Source organism: Sturnira hondurensis, unplaced genomic scaffold (assembly GCF_014824575.4).
Source record: "Sturnira hondurensis isolate 20B ecotype Veracruz unplaced genomic scaffold, ASM1482457v3 Scaffold0018728, whole genome shotgun sequence".
In the NCBI taxonomy this organism is placed as follows: Eukaryota; Metazoa; Chordata; class Mammalia; order Chiroptera; family Phyllostomidae; genus Sturnira; species Sturnira hondurensis.
In genome coordinates, this window is record NW_028091359.1 from 318,044 (window position 1) to 337,930 (window position 19,887).

The 19,887-nt window shown below is 43.2% G+C and overlaps 1 protein-coding gene across 1 annotated transcript in view; it reads right to left on the reverse strand.

The window, feature by feature from the left end:
* TEX14 (testis expressed 14, intercellular bridge forming factor) overlaps positions 1-19,887 on the reverse strand; it is a 68,488-nt gene that overhangs the window by 20,007 nt on the left and 28,594 nt on the right. The window contains exons 14-22 of the mRNA XM_037070188.1: positions 17,796-18,712; positions 15,390-15,496; positions 12,890-12,978; positions 11,561-11,842; positions 10,640-10,740; positions 8,451-8,570; positions 4,988-5,054; positions 2,673-2,754; positions 65-127 (exon numbers count right to left, since the gene is read on the reverse strand). Of these exons, the coding sequence (XP_036926083.1) occupies positions 65-127; positions 2,673-2,754; positions 4,988-5,054; positions 8,451-8,570; positions 10,640-10,740; positions 11,561-11,842; positions 12,890-12,978; positions 15,390-15,496; positions 17,796-18,712 (1,828 nt within the window). The remainder of the gene's footprint in view (positions 1-64; positions 128-2,672; positions 2,755-4,987; positions 5,055-8,450; positions 8,571-10,639; positions 10,741-11,560; positions 11,843-12,889; positions 12,979-15,389; positions 15,497-17,795; positions 18,713-19,887) is intronic.

Here is a 19,887-nt window from a genome sequence, read left to right on the forward strand (position 1 = left end):
CGCACTACTGCCCTCGACCCAAACCCCGCCCCAGGACCCTGGGGCGGCCCTTCCACAGCCATACATGTCTTTCCCTTTCAGCTCCTCTGGTGACTTCCTCAGCGTGTCCTCCTGTTCACCTCGGTCACTGTAAGACAGCAAGTGAGAAAATCATATGGATCCCTGTTGGCTGAGTGCACTAAATTGGTACAAGGCACCAGTGTGAGAAACAGCTGGAAGGGCACTAAGCCCAGAAGTACAAAGTGTGGGTTCTGGTCCTGGCTCTGCTACCGACTAGCCACATGTCCTCTGGCACGTCTGGGCCTTGCACTGCGCGCCTCTGTTTCCTCTTAAGACACCGAATACAAACTCTCCAAGGATCAGTCCATCTGAAATCAGCTAAGGATGCTCTACAGCAGTGAGCAAGTTCCAGAGAAAATCAATGGAGCATGGGAACTTTGCTGGGGACAGAGGCTGGAGCAAGGGGAGCAGCCATGGGGCCTAACCAGGTGAGAGACAGCTTCCCGACACAGAGTGTCAGGAGAGGCCAAGGGAGGCTTGTGCCAAAAAGTGGCCAGAAAAGAATACTGAAGACAAACTTGACCCATTTCTACTTAACCAGTATTTAGTATTTAATTTCAATACATATCGAGCACAAACCATAAGCCAGATCCCATGCTAAATCCTTCCGTGTTTTCACATTTCTAATCTTGGCAACAACCCTGTGAGGCCAGTAATAAAAAGGAAAGGGCATGGACTTTGAATCTGAGTTGCGACTAATTCTCTTCACGAAAATACTTGGTCTCCTTCTAAGCACACAGTAGGACAGCACTTTTTGGCCCTCCTAATTTACATAAGTGGCCACATGACTTGTTCTAACTAGTGAAACGTAAGTGACAGTGATGTAACTCTTGGGAGGAAACTTTAAAGGACAGTGCACAACCCACCACATGCCCTGTTGTCACCTCGGCAGTTCAGAAAGCCCCAAGGGGGGGCCTCTGCTCAGCTGGCAGCTCTGACAGAAGGCGATGCGGCACAGACCCCTCCCGGCCATCCCATGACGGACTTGGCGCGTGAGCAAAGATAAACTTTTACTGTTTTAAGCCACTAAAACCCGGGGATTGTTATGTAGCATAATCGAGCCTCAGTGATACAGACGCTAAGTAACCGTTCAACCTCAAAAAAAGTTCTTAATCTCTCTGAACGTTGCTTTCCTTATTGGCAAAGTGGAAATAACAGTATGTACCTCAGAGGATTGTTACACGAATTAAATTTGACAAAACAAAGTACCTGGCATATAGCTGCGTAGGAAACACTAGCTATTAATTATTATAAGGAAAATTGAGGCCCAGAGGGGGGAAGTACACTAAATGTTACTGTACCAGGCCCTTTACATCTATTATTAGTTTTTCAATTAAACTTTTTATTATAAGATAACTATATATTCACATGGAGTTTTAAGAAATACACTTTACCCAGTTTCCCTCAATGGAAACATCTTGCAAATCTATAGGACAACATCACAACCAACATATGGACATTGATACAGTCAAGACAGAGACATTTCCACCATCACGAGGATCCCTCAGGTCACACTTTCATAGCACTGTCTACTTTCCTCCCACTCCCCACCTCATCCTTAACTTCTAGAAACAAATCATTTGTTCTCTATTTCTACGATTTTTATCATCTCAAATATGTTATATAAGTGAAATCATGTAGTAACTTGTGATTGCTTCTGCCACTCAGCAGAATTCTCTAGAGATTTATCCAGCTTGTCCTATGTGTCAACAGTTCATTCTTTTTCATGGCCAGGTGGCTCAGTTGGTTAGAGTGTCGTCCCCACACGCCAAGGTTGTGGTTTGATCCCCAGTCAGGACACATACAAGTATCAACCAATGAAGATGTAAATAAGTGGAACAACAAACCAATGTTCTTCTCTCCCCCCAGCCCCGCTCTCTAAAGTCAATAACAATAAATAAGTAAACAAACAAAGCAGGCCAGCCAGCCAGCCCTGGTCAGGTGTCCCACTTGGTTAGAACACCATCCCTATAGGCCAGCACTGTGTGTTCAACCCCCAGTTAGGACACATACAAGAAAAAAATAAAATAAAAGTAAAAAATAAATTAAAATGAAGTGTAAAAATAAATGAAAAATAGTGCATTCTTTTTTATTGTGGAAGAATATTCCACGGTATGGATGTATCAAATCATTTGATACAGACCAGCCAGCCTGTCAAATCATTTACTTGTTAGGTAAAATCTGGGTCTCCAGCTTTTGGCAAGAAAAAAAGTGGCTGTAACTTTTGCGCATGCATTTTTGTGAACATAAGTCTTCATTTCTTTGGGCTAAATACCCAGGAGTTATATTAATACTTTGACTCCCTATGCCAATATTCTCAGTAAGGATTCTTACTCCTAGTTCATGAGGAGGGAAATGGAAGACAGGGCTGTGACCCGAGCAAGGTCACATGGTGGAAAGGCAGTGAGGACCTGCGCACAGATGACGACTGCCTTCCACGGCCCCTCACGATTCTGCCAACCAAGGCCTAGCAAAGCTCAGCTGCCAAGGCTAAGTTTTAGAACATGGCGCCTAATACATTTTAAGATGAGAAATATATAGAAATGGAGCGTTATCACCAATTAACACTACTTCTGTGAGTCTGAGGCTATGAGTAAAACAATAGCACATACCTTTGTATAGGTTGGAATTGAGACCTGGTCAAAACCTCAGCATTCTTCCCAACACTTTTTCCTATTTGGACCTCTCTTTCACCTGAAAGAATAAAAAGTAAATGCATTTTTAAAAGAATTTTTGCCAACCCAGATTATTATTTTTATTCTCTTCAATTTCTCTTGGTCTTATCCACAATGAGAAATAATCTGGATAAACAAAAGCTTTCCCTAATTGGGTTTGGATTGAGTGCTGTACAAGAGGTTTTTGCTCTGAAAGTTTATTTTCCTCGCTCAGAGGGGAGAACCCTGACACTCACAATACAATCAAGCCATTTACTGGCCTTCCAGTTATAACCACACAGTTATTTCTGGAGACAAATGTTGTTTTGTCTTTTCAGAAAGGCAAACTGACCTGGTTCCGGTCAACAGACACCAGGGGGCGTTGAAACCAAGAACTGCTTGTTCACGGGTTCCAAATAGAAAAGACCATTAGCTATCTGGGTGTTCTCAGAGTGACAACTGTGCTTCTCGGCCATCAAATAGCACTTAAGGAGTAGGGGTGGGGTCTTGAGTTTTAGGAGCTAATTCACTGTCTTCTGTTCTCCTTGGCGTCAAATGTCTGAAGTTAGCCCACCCCAATTCTCATTGAGATACTGTGAAGACCTCTGGGCAGACAGGGCCAGTATCCATGCTCCCTCCCACCACTGTACTGCTGTGGTTTACAGAGAGGGGGGCAGAGCATCATACTGTTAGCAAATGCTCACAATCCCCCTGCCATTCCTGAGGTCCATGTAGTCTGGTGGGCCCTAAGAGTCCCACAAGAACAATGCTCCCTTTAGCAGGTATCAAGGAGCTCTGAAACCCCACCAGTGAAGATGCATTGGGGCTCTTCTTCCTGTGACCCTCTTTCAAATACCTAGAAAGCATAAATGAATTCCCAATAAGCACAATTTAGAGCAGGAGGGGAATTCAGAGATTTTAGACACCGACCACTTCCTTTATACAAGGGGAAAGTGGGGCCCTGGAGTGAAGTAAATTGCCCAAGGTCATGCGGGGGAAAAAAATCAGTGGCAGAACTGGGCTTGGAAGCAGCATGCGTCCAATTGTTACCCCTGTTTCATCGCTTGGTGTGCAGCAGACCTATATCAGAGCCCTAGTGCAAAAGGAGGAAGAAAGGGCTGAAAGAATGAAACAGTAGCAACCAGAGGCTTCTTCATGTACTGCAGATGTTTGAATCAAACTAGCCCAGGCTTTCTGACCTGTCTGCCCCTAACTTCTCTATTCCACTCAGCCTTCTTCCAAATGCAAGCAAGGTGGCTATGTGCAGGCCAGGCTCGCCCAGGAAGTAACCAGGGGCAGAGGCTCCACAGAAAGAAGTGCATGGCCCAAGACCTAGGTCTGGGGACTTAATAACACATATCATCCTGAGAATTTAACTGTTCATATAAAAGCTTACAGCTTCTTAACGTTCCCAACTGTGATTGGGGCCTGGATCAGGTTAGAGATGGAAGCCAGTGGCTGCAGCAGGAGGAAGAGTGAGTCCAGAACACAAGCCCACCCTGCGAGGCTGGGTTAAGAGTGTTGAAACATGACTGTGGACAGCTACATGGCTTGGTGGGTGGTTAACTCTGGTTTTAAATTAGATGGCTGCATACCTTAAAACAGAAAAAGTATACAATTTTTTAAATGTCTGTATCAGAATCAGCGGCTCACTTACATCTTGTCTTGTACCAAACCCTGCTGCTGATCCAAGGTTAACTTCCTAAGTAACAGGAAGCAGTTGCTAAGCTATACAGAACCAAAGGCCTCCCAAGGGAAGGATGTTATGCTGACTCTGCACTATTGGCTGTTAACTCTTTGCAAAAAAAGGAAATTGATGCTAACACTCTGCCTTTCGGCATAGAGAAGGACATGGAAACTTACTTCTAATTTCTATTGTGTGAATAACTAACTGTGTGACCTGAGCAAATTCCTCAGGTCAGCTTGGCAAAGATAACTAAGTACCTAATATGTGCCGTGAAGAAGCCTGGATACTAGTGAAAGACTAGATGAAAAAGGAAGCAACAACTACAATACAGGCCATAAGAACTCAAGGGGGAGTATAAATGACATGATGTCCTGAGGAGTATAAATGTACAGATGTCCTGAGGCTGTTCAGGGGCATGAGACACACTCTAACGAGGGGAAATCAATGAGGCTAGGTTTTCTCGTGTGTAAATCGAAAGGCCCGGAGGAAGTTATCTCTGAGGACTGCTCCAACTGTACACATCTGTGTTCTGACACAAAGTGAAGGCAAGTGATTCTTGAAGGCATCTGCCCTAAGGGCTTATTACCAGAGCCTTGATGTTGGGCAAACGCATCTGGTATTCCTTCAGAGTCTTCTTCTATAGGACTTGAGGTCTGCAAAACAGAGAAAGGAGGTTCAATGGAGGCAGATATATCATCAAAAGGTTGAGAATTTCCTGATGCTTTTAAACGCTGAAAATCTTCATAAGATTCCTACATCTTTTATAAAAAAATAACAAATCTGCTTTGCAGACACTAAGTACTTATTTGTACCATATGTTGCTCCTCAACAAAGACTCCCCCACCTCCCCCTGTAGGAGGAATTAAGTGACTCTTCCCTTCATCATTACACTCTCCTCACCCCCACATCCCAACAACGATGTTTTGATTCCTGGAAGCTTTATCAGAAGAGCCAAAGAGCTGGAAATAACCCAGACCGAAAAGGTACTCCACGGGGTAAGAATTCAGAACATCGGTCTGAGGGGTGGCAGCGATGGGGAGGAGGCACAAAGCAGATCTTTTCTGGGACTGATGATGTTCTGTTTCTTGGTCTGGGTGCTGGTTACATGAATTTATTCAGTTTGTGAAAGTTCATGAACAAAACACTTAAGATCCATATACTTTTTTCTGTTATACTTTTTATATATGTATGTATTTTATATATATTATATGCATACTTTATAACCTTTTATTAAAAATTTTTGTAATATTCCAGTCTGCTCACAATAAAATCAAGAATTGTTAAAAAATAATGGAAAACTGGGACTACCACCAAGATGGAGGCATAGATGGAAACACTGTGCCTTCTCCCACAACCAAGTTTGAACACAACAAAAGTTTGAAGTACAAAGACACAGCCAAAGAACAGAAAATTGAATTATACGGAAGTCCGACAACAATGAACCGTTCAACCGGGAAGGTAAGAGGGGCGGAGCCAGCAGCGGAGCAGGGTCGGGCAGGAAAGATCCCCAGACCTAGGTGCGCAGGCAACCCGGACACAGTCAGGATGTGGGGCAGACTGACCTTAGTTGCACATTCGCGCACAGTGAGATGGACCACGCAGGCCCCAGGGGGCGAACCCAGTGGTGGAGGGCTGACGGCGGTGGCACATTTGCGTGCAGTGGCACAAAACGCACGGCCCGGTGACAGTGGCAGCTGCGGCACCTGTGATGGCGGCAGCAGGAGGCGGCAGACGGGATGCCATTGCTCCTCGTTGACTCCGCCCCCACATACAACGTCACAACCCAGCGACTTAGTTGCCCTGTTCTAGTGAACATTTTAGGGCTCTGATCCTGCTATGGAACAGGCACGAACAGCCCAAAAGATGGCACAAGAAGAACTCAAAGCCCCAGAGCCCACAACTCTAAGCAACCAGGAAATAGCCAGCCTCTCAGATGCACAGTTCAAGACACTATTTATCAGGATGCTCACAGAACTGGTTGATTATAGTCACAAATTAGAGGAACATATGAAGGCTAAACTAATTGAAATGAAGGGAGATGCATAGGAAAACAATAGTGATGGAAAGGAAACTGGGACTCAAATCAATGGAATGGACCAGAAGGAAGAACGAAACAGCCAACCAGAAAAGAATGAAGAAATGAGAATTCAAAAAAATCAGGAGAGGCTTAGGAACATCCAGGACATCTTTAAACATTCCAACATCCAAATTATAGGGGTACCAGAAGGGGGAAAGAAACAGCCACGAGTGGAAAACGTATTTGAACAAATAATAAAGGAGAACTTCCCCAGTCTGGCAAAGGAAATAGACTTCCAGGAAATCCAGGAAGCTCAGAGAGTGCCAAAGAAGTTGGACCCAAGAAGGAACACACCAAGGCACATCATAATTACATTAGCCAAGACCAAAATGAAGGAGAGAATCCTAGAAGCATCAAGGGATAAGGGGACAGTCACCTACAAAGGAGTACCCATCAGACTGTCAGCGGATTTCTCAAAAGAGACCTTACAGGCAAGAAGGGGCTGGAAAGAAGTATTCCAAGTCATGAAATCCAAAGACCTACAGCCAAGATTGCTTTATCCAGCAAAACTTTCATTTAGAATGGAAGGACAGATAAAGTGCTTCTCAGATAAGGTCAAGTTCAAGGAGTTCATCATCACCAAGCCCTTATTATATGAAATGCTAAAGGGACTTATATAAGAAAAAGAAGATGAAAAATATGAACAGTGAAAGGACAGCAAACACACAGTTATTAACAACCACACCTAAAACAAAAGCAAACCAAGAGGACAGCTAGATCAGGAGTGGAACCATAGAAATGAAGAACACATGGAAGGTTAGCAACAGGGGAGTGGGAAGAGGAGAAGGGGGAGGGGGAGGAGGTACAGAAAATAGCATAGATGGTAGGTAGAAAATAGATAGGGGGGAGGGCAAGAATAGTAGGGGAAATATAGAATCTAAAGAACTTGAGACACGTGGTTATAAACTAAGGTGGGGAGAATGGTGGGGGAGGGAGTGTGTGGGTGGAGGGGAATGAAGGGGGGGAATAGAACAACTGTAATGGTATAATCAATAAAATATATATATTAATAATAATAATAATAATGGAAAGCTGCTCTGAGTTTTCAGAAGTGCAGACAAGTGGAAATGATGCTTTCTGATGCATCACTAAATTATTCTTGTCAGTTACATGTCGTGATTGACATGTATGATCCTCCCTTTCCCCTATCCCTCCCTCCCTTTCCATATTGATAAAAGATCCAAAAAAGGTGGCAGATTAGTGGGGAGATGAGGTAAAAATTACATAAGTAAGAGAATCCAATGAGTCTCGCTCTATAAATGAAGGTACTCTGTACAAGTAAGTTTTTGCAAAGGCTAGGCAGATTCCCAGGGAAGCCTAGTGGACGGGACAGCTTCATGTTTGCTGCCGTTATCCTGGTTCTCCCCCCACTAAAGCCTGGTGGACCACAGCTAACCCCCCACATCTGTGGGTCACCAGTTTGTCCTCACACAGAAGAGTAACAGCAGGCCCTGGCTGGTGTGGCTCGGTTGCCTGGAATGTCATCCCAGCTACCAAAAGGTCATGTGTTTGACTCCCAGTCAGAGCACATACCTAGCCTGCAGGTCCAGTCCCTGGCTGGGGAGTGTTTGGGAGGCAATGGATTGATGTTTTTCTCTCTCTCCCTTCCTGTCTCTCTAAAATCAATAATGTATCCTCAGGCAAGGTTTAGTTTAAAAAAAAGTAACAGACCTTCTCTGTCCCCAAAAAGAATATGTATATTGAGTAAAAGGAAGAAAAATGCTTTAAAAAAAGTAAAAGCACTGTACAAATAAATGTCAGAACCATGAATTTGGAAGAAATTGCATTTGACCTTCCATTCTCAAAAGTCGTATTTTTTAGATATTTTTTCAAAGCACATGAAAACACTCAGTAAATCAACATTATACAGACTTTTACGTGAGGCTATTTTTCCTCAATAAAAGTAATTTAAAAGGAGTAAGGCAATGAAGAAAGCTTAAAATGTACCTTACCGTAAACTGTAAATTTTTACCTCTAGAGCTAAGTCTTCTTGAGCAGTAGACAAGTAAAAATGTTCATTGTCTGGAGTTAAAAATTCATCTGTTATGTCCTCAGAAGACTCTGGTGAACAAGTTGACTGCCCGGACTGATCCTGTTAGTAATGCAGGAAATCACTTTTAAGTTGGTGTTCATTGTAAAGAAATCCCTTCACAGTTGGATGTAGTATCAATAACAGGGTTACGTAAAGCCCTGACTGGGTGATCAGTTGGTTAGAGCATCAACCTGATACGCCAAGGTTGCAGGTTCGATCCCCCATCAAGGCACATACAAGACTTAACCAGTGAATGCATAATTAAGTGGAACAACAGATCGATGTTTCTCTCCCTCCCTCTTTCTCTAAAACAAATAAATAAAATAATAAAACAAAATAAATATAATATAATAAAGTAAAATAAAATAACCCAGTTGTCAGGGTGACTCTCTCTGAGCTGGCCCCTTCTGCCTGCTTGTACACCCGCCTCTCCTCCCCCACAGTAGGCTGTGAATGAAACGCAGTCCATGTATTGGCATCGTCCCCCAGGGGAGAAGGCTGAGGCTGCTCAGAACTAGGGAGTCCCCGGGGTGTTGGTACAGTTTAAAGGCAAGTGAAGGATCGTGAGTTTAAAAATAGCAACGCAATCTCAATAGTAAAATGAAAAATTTTAACATAATAGTTATTTCCTCCTCAGCATCTCTGCTCTACCCCTTCCTCTTCTGCTTATTTCTCTAAGTTCAGGTCCTGATCCCCACATGACAGATAACTGGCTCCTTTCCTCACCTTCAGTCTCCTTCTGTAGAGGTTTTAGAGTTGATTTCCTTGGCTACTGCTTCTGCCACACACTTTGGGCTCTTAGCAGCTGTTCTCTTTGACCTCTCATATCAAACAGAAACTTCTCAGACAAGCCTGGCCTCCCATACCTTCCCCACTTCCCTGACAGACCTGCTTCTCTAGCTAAACCAGTCTTCCTAATATAGCACATCCTGCCCTGCCTGGTGTGGCTCAGGGGCTTGAGCACTGGCCTGTAACTGAAAGGTCACCAGTTCGATCACAGGTCCCATACCTGGGTTGTGGGCCAGGTTCCTGGTTGGGGGCATGCAAGAGGCAACCAATTGCCCTCTCTTTCTCCCTCCCTTTCCCTCTCTAAAAAATAAATAAAATCTTTTAAAAATATATGACATGTCCTTTTAGCTGACATATGACAGAAGGAATAAGTTATCCTGTAAGTAGTTTATGTGCAATGATAAAATACACTAGTATGTTCTTTGAAAGACCTAAAATGTTATCACCATTTTATTTTTACACTGTTTTGTTCTCAATTGCTAGTTATATTCTCTAAGAGATTGTGGCCCCATGTCAATGATAATAAAAAAATGTTGGTTCCACTTTGCTGGTGTGGCTCAGTGGATTGAGCACCAGCATGCGAACCAAAAGGTCACTAGTTTAATTCTCAGTCAGGGCACATGTCTGGGTTGTGAGCCAGGTTTCCAGTCAGGAGCACTCAAAAGGCAACCACACATTGATGTTTCTCTCCCTCTTTCTCCCTCCCTTCCCCTCTCTCTAAAAATAAATAAATAAAATCTTTAAAAAATTGTTTTGGTTCCTTATAGCTGGCTGGACTATGGCCCAGTTGCAGGCTTTAAGGATGTGTTAAACTCCTGATGCAAAGCTGTAACCTCAATGAGAATGGTAGAAAATTAGGACTGAACCTCACAGATCCTGCTGAGGCTCAGTTGTCAGGTAAGAACATATTCCTCCCACTGAGTTGAGGGCTGAATTTGGGGCTTAGAGGACTTCCGGGTGAGGGTCTTCTCATCACAGTCCTGGCTTTGCTTTTCCTTCTTCAATCACCAGCTTTAAGCCCTAACCTCATGCTGTACTTTCACAGTTGGTCTTGTCTATCAAACTAGATGGGAAGCTCAAAAGCCAAAGCTGAATCTGACACTTGTCTGTACTGCCCCCAAGCTCCAAAATACACAGTGCTTTGAGTTCAACTGATGCAAAAAGTAATACGCAGGGAGGTAAAGCCTTCTTCATTCACGCCAGGGACATGAGGGCACATACTCCAACAATAAAAATAAGAACCACTGCAGATATTATTTCAATGTCGAAGTATGTAACAACTCAGTTCTCCTTTATTAGGCCCTTGGGTTTAACTTGCCTCTCCAGAACATATTACTCACACTGCAAGACTTCTCAATGACCACAGATGCTTCAGAACTTGCTTGAAAGACTTCATTATGCTCTGGCTGCTCATTTTTCCTGGGGCACAGGTGCCTGATACCTAAGGATTATAACATGACCATGGCCATGTCATTTGGTGATGTTCAGACAGCACGGAAAGGCAAAGGGCAGCATGAGAGAGGAGGTGCATGCATATTCTGCTAAGGGCCGCCGTGTCCCATATGGCCAGGTCAGGTTTGGTCTAGAGAGTGGAGATGGTTTAGCCTGGATGCTACACGCAGCCCTGGATCATTCACCTTTTTGTTCACCCATCAAGAGTGAAGCTGACAAGAAACAGATTTTAAATGCCAAAAAAACCCCTAAGCCAACAGATTTTCCACCTAAAATAAATGATCATTTTAGATGTACCTTTCTTTGACTTACAAACACCCGTGATAATAGTATCTCGTGCCTTGACTGCAAGCAAACTACCAGGTGAAATACACAGGCTTCAGTTTTAACCTGCAAATCTATGGAGTGATGATAGTCAAAGGTTCCTCTGGGCCCTGGCTGGTGTGGCTCAGTGGACTGAGTGCCGGACTGTGAACCAAAGAGTCACCAGTTCAATTCCCAGTTAGGGCACCTGCCTGGTTTGCAGGCCAGGTCCCCAGTAGGGGGCATGTGAGAGGCAACCACACATTGATCTTTCTCTTTCCCTCTCTACCCCTCCCTCCCCCTCTCTCTAGAAATAAATAAATAAAATCTTTAAAAAGATTTAAGAGCAAGGTGTAAGGGCAAAGATTTAAGAGCAAGTATATATAATTATGGGATATTTAGAGGAAAAGGTACTCCCTTGTTTTGCAGGTGAGGAAACCTTGGTCCAGAGAGATTGAAGTTTGGAAAGTCATACCACCTATTCCAATTCCTCCCACTGAACTTACTGGTGAAACTTCCAGGCCCACGCTGACTGCCATGTAGGTCATTATCAAGGTCACCGTTGTCTGTTTTGTCACATTTGTCATTTCCTCCTGGCTCATCATTTTTCCTGGGATACCCTAAAACACGCCGCTGAGTCACATTCTCAGGGTCCCTAATCGGGGGCTGCAGCAAGGGATCAGGCTCGTTTTCAGCTTCATTCTCTAAAGCCAAGTTACTCTGAGGATGCCAAGGAGGTACAGTCAGCTGCCCAGTAGCTGCTTTCTCTGCCATTTCTTTCACCTCCACTAGGTACAAGAAAAATCCATAGTTAAAACAGCACAATGAATATATAGCAAACAAGAGCTTCTGATTCTCAAAGAGCTATATTTAACTTTTACAGCCCATACTGTCACAATAATCACCTATGAAGAACTGTATCAGCCTTAGCTTGCCCTATTTCACTTGAAGAGGAGGGGAGGAGAGAACTGATGACAGTGAGAAAAGGGCAAAAGAACTTCAGTTGGTTACAGTCCTTATTGCTGAATCCCATACAGCAGGGAACTTGTAGAGGGATCTTCTTGCTGTGAAGATGTCCGAGAAAAGGACATACGAAGTCTGTAGGAATTCTACAAGATTCTATTAAAGTTTGCCTAGCTTTTCTAGGCCATGATGAGTTTATACTTTGGGAGTATGCATGTATGTGTGTGTTTCATTCAAATATTCTATACTTTTGCTAATGTCACTTAGCATTGATGTTAAAAAAACATGGACATTATATCCTTTAAGCTTATAAAACAAAACTAATACAAAAAGATGATGCCACAGAATATGTGAAAGTGACTGTATGCTTTCTACTTTAATAATGATCTATATATATATATATTAAATACCTATATTGTATGTTTTTACCACACTTGTTATATAATATATATTAATACATAATGGAAATATTTCTGCCCTGGCTGGTGTGGCTCAGTGGACTGAGCACTGGCCTATGAACTGAAAGGCTGCTGGTTCCCAGTCAGAGCACATGCCTGGGTTGCAGGCCAGGTCCCTAGTTGGACACTGACATTCCTCACCCTCTCTCCCTCCCTTCCCACCTCTCTACAATAAGTAAATAAAATATTTTAAAAAAACTTTTTAAAAAAGATATATTTCTTACATGATCTAGAAATAAAAATGCATTTTTCTTCCGTAGTTAGTAATGAGAAAGGAGGAACTTCTCAAATGGAGTGATCTAACAGAAGAAAAGAACGAGTGCAACACAGGCTGGGTACTCAGAGATAACAACCAGACTAAACTTGTTCTTTAAATTTCATTTTGCCCAACAGAACCCACGACTTTATACTCACTTTTCCATTTTAAGTGTAGATTTTCAACATCTTCAGTTTTTCTTGACTTTGCATTATATATTTCAGAAGGCATAGATTCCATGTTGATCCTAAATTGTGTAGGTTTTTGGAGGGGGAGGGGAGCAGGGTGGATACAACATGTCAGTTTGCTCAAGTTCTGGACACAACCCTGAGCACACCAGTCCACCAATAGGACTGACTGGCTATGCCCTACTCTTTCAGCCATTCCTGGGGTTGTACTGACTCCAAGCCACCAGAGGGCGCCAGGCTCCCCAACGTTCAGCTACTGAGACTCCTTTCCTGGTAGAGTCCTGGACAGGGATGGATGTCAACCAAGGTCCCTTTGGGTGGCTTGACATAGCGAAGAGTACACTATTCAGCTGTGTCACTTTGGCTTGGGCACTGGACTCCTCCCTTAACTTTCCCTTCCTAAGAAATTAAAGGACTGGGTTAGAAGACCTCTAGGGTTTATTTGTTTGGTTTCCAAGTTAGATTTCAAAAGTACTCTTGGGAAATTTGCATAAGTAGAAGAAACACACAACTGAAATAGTCTCACTGGACAGAATCCTGGTCCTTACACTGTTGCAGAGCCCCCTGTTCCCCTCAATGCCACAGAACATTAGTGATGGTTTAGTAACTCTCCTGCCCTTTGATCAGAATTCTCTAGTAATAGTCCCACCTGCATATCAGCAATAACACAATAACTAACATTTGTAAAGATGGACTTAATGCACCAGGGATCTTAAAGACATTCAGATATTGCCAGCCTAGTTTCACTGGGCACTAGACCCTGACTTGCCACTGGTTGGTATGACTTTCCAAACTTCGGTCTCTCTGGACCAAGGTTTCCTCACCTGCAAAACAAGCGAGTGCCTTTTCCTCTAAATATCCCCTAATTATATATACTTTATTGTCTATCAAACTAACTCTTGCAAATGTGTGGTCTGTGGCATGCACACAAATTCCCTGTTATCTGAATGCCTTATTCTCCCACTGGACCAGAGAGCAGAGACTATTGCATGGGGAAGGTCAGCTGTGATCAGCTTCTTTAAAGAGCAACATGGCAACAGCTATCAAGAATCTTTTAAGTCTTAAAGATTCTAAAGCTTAAGATGTCCAAACCCTTGACCACTATAGAAATTTTACTTCTGGGAATCTATCGAGGACCTAATCCAAAATGTAGAAAAAGCTTTACTGACAAGTCAGTGTGGCTCTATTCATAACAGAAAAAGTAATGCAACAACCTGAAATCCAATACTAGGGGAAACCCAACAATTTCAAAATAAGTTTACATTACAAGGGTGTTTTTAACAATATGGGATAACATTCATGTTCTAATCTAAAGGGAAAAATTAGGATATAATACAGTATAATTAACCAGGATATAATAATATAACCAGGATATAATCAAGATATATACATGTAGTATAAAGCTGCACACCCTAAATTTATGTTATTAACCAATGTTACCCAATGAATTTAATTTCTGATAAAGACATATACATGTATACAATTCTTTAAGTATACAAATAAGACTAGATGGACTGGCAACAAAATGTTCAACTTTATTTTGGCTTGTTGCCTTGTTCTTTTGGAAGAAGACAGAGGAGCTGGGCAGGGAAGGCCACAACCGTAGCTTCGCTTCGTCATTAATGGCTATGTGGCATCCCATCTGCTTCTATCAATGGAGTGCGTGCTAAACCTTCTGATGTCAGTAAGGGGGTTCTTCAGTACTTCCCTTCCGAAAGGTAACATACACTAAACTAAAATGTCTGGGCCTTTTCCTCAATTCTCTCTTAATGTACATATCTACCCACACAAAAGGAGCAGCAAACTCCTGACATTAGTCTCAATCACCACTGGGGGAGGAAATAAATCTTTTCCAGAACTGATTTCAAAGATGTAAATAAATGCTGCCATTTAGCTACAGAAAAGGAAAACCAAAGTTGATGTGCTAGTCTACCTTGAAAAACATCTATTACTACTTTAAGAATTCCCCCAATGCAGGGTGCACACATGCTCTTCTTCCAGGGACTTGTGCTGAAGTGCAGAAGCTACTTCACCTCACTGATCCAGCTGGAAATCAGAGGTTGCAGGGTTAACAGTGATACTATCCAACCCTCTCTTTCTGCCCCCGTCATTGCCGCTTATTCTGAAACACTGATTCCTGGAGCACTGGAAAAGGGAATACCTGGCATTTCTTTTTGTAAGAAAGACCATCTTGGCAGCTTTGGAAAGACAAGGTGCTTTGCTTTTGAGAACTGATGAGTTATTCTGATTAACCTGCCAGGTGCTTTACCTTTGATGTCTGAGACACTGCTTTTTACACTGCTCTTTCTACTCACTTAACAGAAAGAACCTGCCAAATCTGTTTCTGTGGTACTATTTTTTATCACTCACAGACTCTTTGTCATGAAAGCATAAGATCATTAAGTGACACCAGGGTCACACGGGAGTCTAAAGGCACGGCGATACAAAGGACAATAAAATGTTAACCCACCTGCTGGTGTTCTGGTTCCTGTTTCTTCCCAAACTGTCCGTGGCCCCTCGGGTGGGCTGCGACCGTTCACCTCTGCTCTGTTTCCCAGAGCCACGGAAAGTCAGCAGCTTGAAAAGGAGTAAACAGGCTTCAGTGCTTTGATGAGGGAATTCTTTGCTTCACTCTCCATTCTACTTTTAAAGCCATTCTTGCTAAATGTGTAGAAATAACCAGACCGACCAAGATAATTTCCCTCTGCATGTTTCATATGTAGTTAAGTCATCTCGTTGCTGGAGGCCTTTACATAGAAATGTTGGCCCCAGCAACCCAGTACAAATAGGACATGGGGGAAGAATGAGCAGACAAAACCGACATTAAAGATCCAAAAACTTTCCCCTGTGTTTCATTAAGGCAGCAAGATTTGTGGCAGGGGTCATGGGCCATGGATTCTAGTCTAATCCTTACTCAGACTAACTGAAAAGAGACTTGTGCTTCAGTTTCCTCATCCATAAAACAGGGACAATATCCGCCTGAAAAATTCACTTATGTGAAAATGCCTTACTCCTTGATTAGGCTAAAAAACCAGAGCAGACTTCCTAAAAAATTAAATATGGTATAATTGTTTTATACATAGTCATATGTACTAGCAGATGGTTTCCAACGATGTCCGCCATCAATTCCTTCCTTCCTGTCCACACTGCCACTTGAGAGCTGTAATCTGTTTTCCTCCCCCTAAGTCTTGGCTGGACTCCTGACTTCGGCCAACAGAAGACAGAAATGACATTGTCCAAGGGCTGTGACTAGTGTTTAAGAAACCTGGCAGCTTCAGCTGTCACTTGCAAAGCCAGCTGCCTTGCTGTAGAAAAGCTTGGGAGAGACTAGCTGGAGAATGATAAAAAGCCAAGGTTGCAAAGAAAGGCCATCTGGAGAAGCCCAAGGCCCCACATACGGAAGCGAAGCCTTTTTGCCCAGACCAACAGCCAACTGAATGCAGTAGAGGAAGAAACCCTAACCCACGCCACAGGGGTGGGGGATCACCCAGGTAACCCTGTGTATTTCTCACCCACAGAGTAGTGAGAAATAATAAGCCATTGTTATTTTAATAAATTTGGGAGGGTTTTTTTTTTTTCAGTTACACAGCAATAGATAACCAAAAAATATAAGAAAAGTTACTTTTCTTAGTTATCTAGAAAACTCTAATTTTCAACAGAAACAGAAATATTAAAGTGTTAAGTAAATTCCTTAATGTCTCGTCTTTATACAAAAAACAACTGCCAATACCTTACCATACATTCTAAGTGAGGACTGAAGCCTCACTGAAATTCAGCAGGGTGCAGTGAAAGAGCACTGGATTAGCAGTCAGGAAACCTGCCCCTCGCCAGCTGTGGGCCTTGGAAACAGCAGAGCAAGGGGTGGAAGTGGGGGGAGCTGTGTGCCCTGTGCAGGCAATAAGGTGGTATAGTGCAGCTGTATAATTTAAAAATAAAACCCACTAAGCTGGCCTGCTATCTATCACCATGGGTCAGCAATTCTAACTAATTTCAGTAATAAAAGCCTCCTTCCAATGAAGCTAACCTCTCCTGCTCCACCCCCATCGTACTAACACCTGGACTTTGGGAAGTTTGAGTCATTGAGCTTGGTGGGGTCGATCCAGATTTAAAATTCTATGATTCAAGTGACAGCCAGCTCTCTAAGTGTGACTTTGTTACAGTCATTCATTCACTCATTTCCTCCACAACCATTTATCAAGTACCTCCTACGTGCCAGACACTTTGCTAGGTGTTAGGACACAGGAGGAGTAAAACCTATGCCCTGCCCTCCAGTCACTCACTGAGGATCCGTTCTACAACAGCCTCTCTATGCCTCAAGCTCAACTTCCCAGGCCAGCTCCCACGGTGTCTTCTCACCTCCTCTGAGGCACCTTCTTTGGCCAGCAGGTCTCTCTGTTCCTCTCCTTGTGAGCTACTCACAGGTAGAGGTTGTGATTCAATCATCATATTCCAGGGCCTACTATCCAACCTCTGGCTCTATAAATGTTTGTTGAATGGGTGAATGACTGAATGAACAAGCAATTTAGAATGGGATTAATACCTACCCAAGATACCATAATTACTAAGTTGAACCATGTAAAATGATCAATAATTGATTATTTTTACACATAAAACAGCAATTTCATATGGTTCAAACTGATGCAAAGAATTTACAGAGAAGGACATGAGCTGTGTGTTGGTTTTGGAATGGGAGGTGAAGAGTAACTACCTTGGAATTCCATCCTAGAGGCCTTATTTCCCACTGCTAAGAGGACCCTTCCCACTGCTAAGAGGACCTTGCTATGAGTTGGCTGTATTTATGAGCATCCTTGTGCATGCGTTGGAAGCAACGTTGAACCCGGCTTCAGACACCCTACTTCCCACTTCTGAGCTTTACCTGATGGTTCTTTTCTGAAGGATCCCCAGTGCTTTTTTCAGAGCCTTGAGGGAAAGCGGTGGAAGGGTTCCATCTGCAGCCACTTCTGTTCCTGGACCTTTTACCAAAATGTCCCCCTTGAAAGTCTCTTGGAGACCTTGCTAGGGTCAGGCAACTGCCACCAGCATCCGGCCACTGGCCTCCCGGAAGTTGCAAAACAGGAGGAATATAAATGGAAGATGGGGGGCCCACAGCTATAGGCAAGTCACAGACATCAGGAAACATTCTTGAAGAAGCCCACAGAGATATGTGCTCTTCCTGCTCCTTCTGTATCATCTCAAACTCATCGAATTTCTGCTCGATCTTCCCCAGTAAATCATCATTCTGGCGCATTATCGCCTGTGCAATGGTTAAATTCAGCACACACTTACTGATGTACTCCTCAGTCATGGACCTGTTGCTCACGTTGCCCTTGGCTTCTCTAGCTGGTTCAGGTAGGCTGGGTGAACTAGGTGAGCCATTTTGCCAGTCCCAGTCCTCAAAGGAGAGCTCTGTGTCAGCTTCCGAAGATCTCTCGTCCTCGTCACGAAAACAGCACGCCTCTCTCTCCATCTTTTCCAACTCCTCTTCCAGGGACCTCAGCTCACCTGCCTGGTTTGGGCTAGCCCCCTCAAGAGATGATCCTGCACCTGGGGGTTCTTTCTCTTTGTCACCTTCCATGTCCAAACAGCCTGAGTAGATTTCATTGATTTCAAAGCTGCAGAGGCTTGAATGACCTGGGCTGGGGCTCCTGGCCTCTCCTGCTACAAAGCAGGCAGGAAAAGGAGCATCTTGGTTCTGAGTCTCCTTGGTCATCAGACTGGGATCTGGGACCTCAGGATCTGTTGTTGCTTTCTCGCTGGGAGAACAGTGACCCCTTGGTGAATGAATCTGACTGCCTGTGGAAAAGAACGGTAACACACAAATGATTAAATGACTAAATGATCATATGCAGCAGCTAAGCAGCTGTGGTTGCTGCTCGAGCCATGTGTGAATGCAGAAAGCAGCTTTCTAGTTTCCCCTCTCTTCCCAGGTGTGGAAGACTCCCAGGGCAGGGAAGGGGATGTAGACATCTAGGAGGAAGTGCCCATTTTGACGAGGGCTGGGGTAGAAAGTCTGGGAGGGACCAAACTCTGGGGGAAATGTTCTAAGTTCGAGGAATAAACATGTGTGGTTAAAACGTGCATAACTGGACACTTCCCTTGGGCTCTGTGGTTGCAGTCCAGGAGCTCACACCTGGGCCTGTCATCCAAGTTCTGCACTGAGTCCAAAAAGTTCTTGGAGTTATACATATGCCCTCTGATTTCCCCCTTTTTAAGTCATATGTGGCCTAGAAAAGTTGTACAAGAATCCAATGATAAAATCAAAGGCAAAGTAGACTGGAAGGGTGCAGACATTCCTGAATTACCAACAAAAAAGCAACAGAAATCTCTGATAAAAAGAAAGACTGCAGTGACTGTCCCAGAGGATCTCAATGTCTTCAAAACGGACTTGATAATCTGAAGTGCCTTCTTTTCAACTGTCTCTGACCTTGTTCTCTCAGAACAGAATTCGGGATAGAGAGTTTAGATATTCACCTGACACTGATCAGGAAATACATATTTAAAACGTACTGTTATATTTAATGACCTCATTCCTGAGTTCCTTTTTCATTAAAGTACCTTTCATTTCTATTACTGCAGTTTTAACAATATAAATAAATAGAGGGTTGGTGCTAGGAGACACCGTTACTAAATCAGTACACAAATACCCTCGGCGTCTAGTTTTGTTCAGGCTCTCTGAGCGTGAGTAGAGTATTTTTTACTGTGAAACACTGTAGTGAGACTGTGCAGTGAGGTGAAAGGGAGTTATTGGAGATGACAGTGACTTGACACATAAAGTTATAATTACTGCCCAACACAACAGAGCAGTTTATCTACAAGAGTAGTAATTACTGTTTATTACATTGAAGAATATAGCAAAGACAGGGAATAGGGGAAATTTCTTTGAAAAAAATGTAATACTACTTACATAAATATTGAGTGCATATTATAAAATTCTAATCCTTGATGCATTTCTTCTATTCCTACCAATG